The sequence below is a fragment of the Cottoperca gobio genome, unplaced genomic scaffold (assembly GCF_900634415.1).
Source record: "Cottoperca gobio unplaced genomic scaffold, fCotGob3.1 fCotGob3_42arrow_ctg1, whole genome shotgun sequence".
Lineage (NCBI taxonomy): Eukaryota > Metazoa > Chordata > Actinopteri > Perciformes > Bovichtidae > Cottoperca > Cottoperca gobio.
In genome coordinates, this window is record NW_021167006.1 from 799,577 (window position 1) to 801,599 (window position 2,023).

Genomic DNA, 2,023 nt, shown 5'->3' on the forward strand with positions numbered 1-2,023 from the left:
CCACTGTGTGGCCAACCTGCTGGCCGGCCTGGTGGCCTACCAGGAGGACGTGGGCATCCATGTGGTGGACGGAGTGCTGGAGGACATCCGGCTCGGCATGGAGGTAAGAAGAGACAAACGTGCGTGTTTGATGCTCTGATGTTCCGTTTGTTTATAGAGCACGTGTTAGAGTCTCTCGTTTAATGTATTCATTCTGCACAGCTGCAGATAAAGATTAGGCGGCACTTTGTAGAATATAACTATTAAACACTATTTGCATGATACAAACGAGAATATCTCCCGAGCTCCCGAGAAGAAAACAAAACCAGCTGCTAATCTTTACTGACGGAGGGAAGAGGAAGAAAATGTTGTTGCTGTTGACCCAGTCTGATCCCAGAATCCGTCCAACCACAGGCACAAAGCAGATTGTGTCTTCTGTAAATTGATTAACTACATCGAACTTTCTAACAAACTAACGAGCAAACTTTATTTATGTTGAGGATTCTTTTCATCAGCGATGAATCTGGTGAATATTTCCTCCAACAAATGATAAATAGGTTGATCCAAAAACAGCTGACGATGTCAATCACTAACAATAATAACAATCTGGTAGGGGCTTTTAATAAATAGTACTATTTGCTGTTACGTTCTACTACTTACTTTTACGTTGTTGTGTGACTAGTTTTACTTAATTACACGATCTGAATATTTCCGTTCCCAGGTCAACCAGCCCAAGTTCAACCAGCGGCGCATCAGCAGCGCCAAGTTCCTGGGAGAGCTCTACAACTACCGCATGGTGGAGTCGGCCGTCATCTTCCGCACCCTCTTCTCCTTCATCTCCTTCGGGATCAACCTGGACGGCAGCCCCAGCGTGTTGGACCCTCCGGAGCACCTGTTCCGCATCCGCCTGGTCTGCACGCTGCTCGATACCTGCGGACAGTACTTCGACCGAGGCTCCAGCAAGAGGAAGCTGGACTGTTTCCTCATCTACTTCCAGGCACGTCTGCTCCTAATGCACCTCTAGTCCCCGTCTTTAGTTTTGGATTCTCAGGATCTTTCTCATGCCAAGTTTATCTGCGTGTCTGAAATCACTCTCTTAATAACAGCTGCTGCTTCCTCTGTAGTGAGCAGTAAAGATTAAAGATCTACATCCCTGGCTTCTTAAAATGACCCTGATACACCGTCGTATATTGTGCATGTATGTGAATGTTTCTCTCTCTAGATAACGTATCTCAGGAGACTTTCTGGTGTTCCAGGTTAAATAAATAAAGTGACGTTGTGTCTGCAGCGGTACATCTGGTGGAAGAAGAGCACTGAAGTTTGGACCAAAGATCAACCGTTCCCCATCGACATCGACTACATGATCAGCGACACCCTGGAGCTGCTCAGGCCCAAGATGAGGCTCAGCTGCTCCCTGGAGGAGGCCACCAAGCAGGTCACGGACCTGGAGAGGGAGGTGCTCTTCAAACTAGGTAGGAGCATATTGTGTGTATCCGGCCGCAGGTAATTACTGCAAGTAAAAAAGGAAGTGAAGTGTTTTGAGAAGCAGTCGGTCTCGCTGGTTGAGCCGCTCTCGTCGTGCCGGCTGAGCAGCATTCCCCGCTGTGTGGGAGGACGATGGTGCCGCGTCACTCCTCGCTCTGCTTCATCCGTCAGACATACCTGACAGGAATGATAATGATGAATGAAATGAGATGACACTGTTGCAGAGAGTTTAATTTAGCTGGCTCGCCCAAATACATGTGACGTGCATCTAATTATAGAAATGTAGTCTCAGCTACTTTGATCAGAAATGAATTATTTACTTATTTCTTATGCAAAGATGCCAAACGTTGTGTTTCCAGCCTCTCAAATAACTTTGTTCTATCTCGTGAGTTACAGCCCGAGCTAACTCTAATACGTTCTGCTCCAGCTGATAATATATAATATATAATATATATATATATTACATTATATATAATATATAATATATTACATTATATTATATATATATATATATTACATTATATATAAGTATATATATTATATCATAATATAAATATAT

The 2,023-nt window shown here is 44.1% G+C and overlaps 1 protein-coding gene across 1 annotated transcript in view; it reads left to right on the plus strand.

The window, feature by feature from the left end:
• The window catches only part of upf2 (UPF2 regulator of nonsense mediated mRNA decay), a 4,291-nt gene extending 2,790 nt beyond the window's left edge, over positions 1–1,501 (plus strand). Inside the window, exons 8-10 of the mRNA XM_029428004.1 lie at positions 1–103; positions 701–976; positions 1,268–1,501. The exon at positions 1–103 is cut by the window's left edge and continues 287 nt beyond it. Coding sequence (XP_029283864.1) covers positions 1–103; positions 701–976; positions 1,268–1,486 — 598 coding nt within the window. The 3' untranslated portion in view covers positions 1,487–1,501. The remainder of the gene's footprint in view (positions 104–700; positions 977–1,267) is intronic.
• The last annotated feature ends 522 nt before the right edge of the window (positions 1,502–2,023 follow it).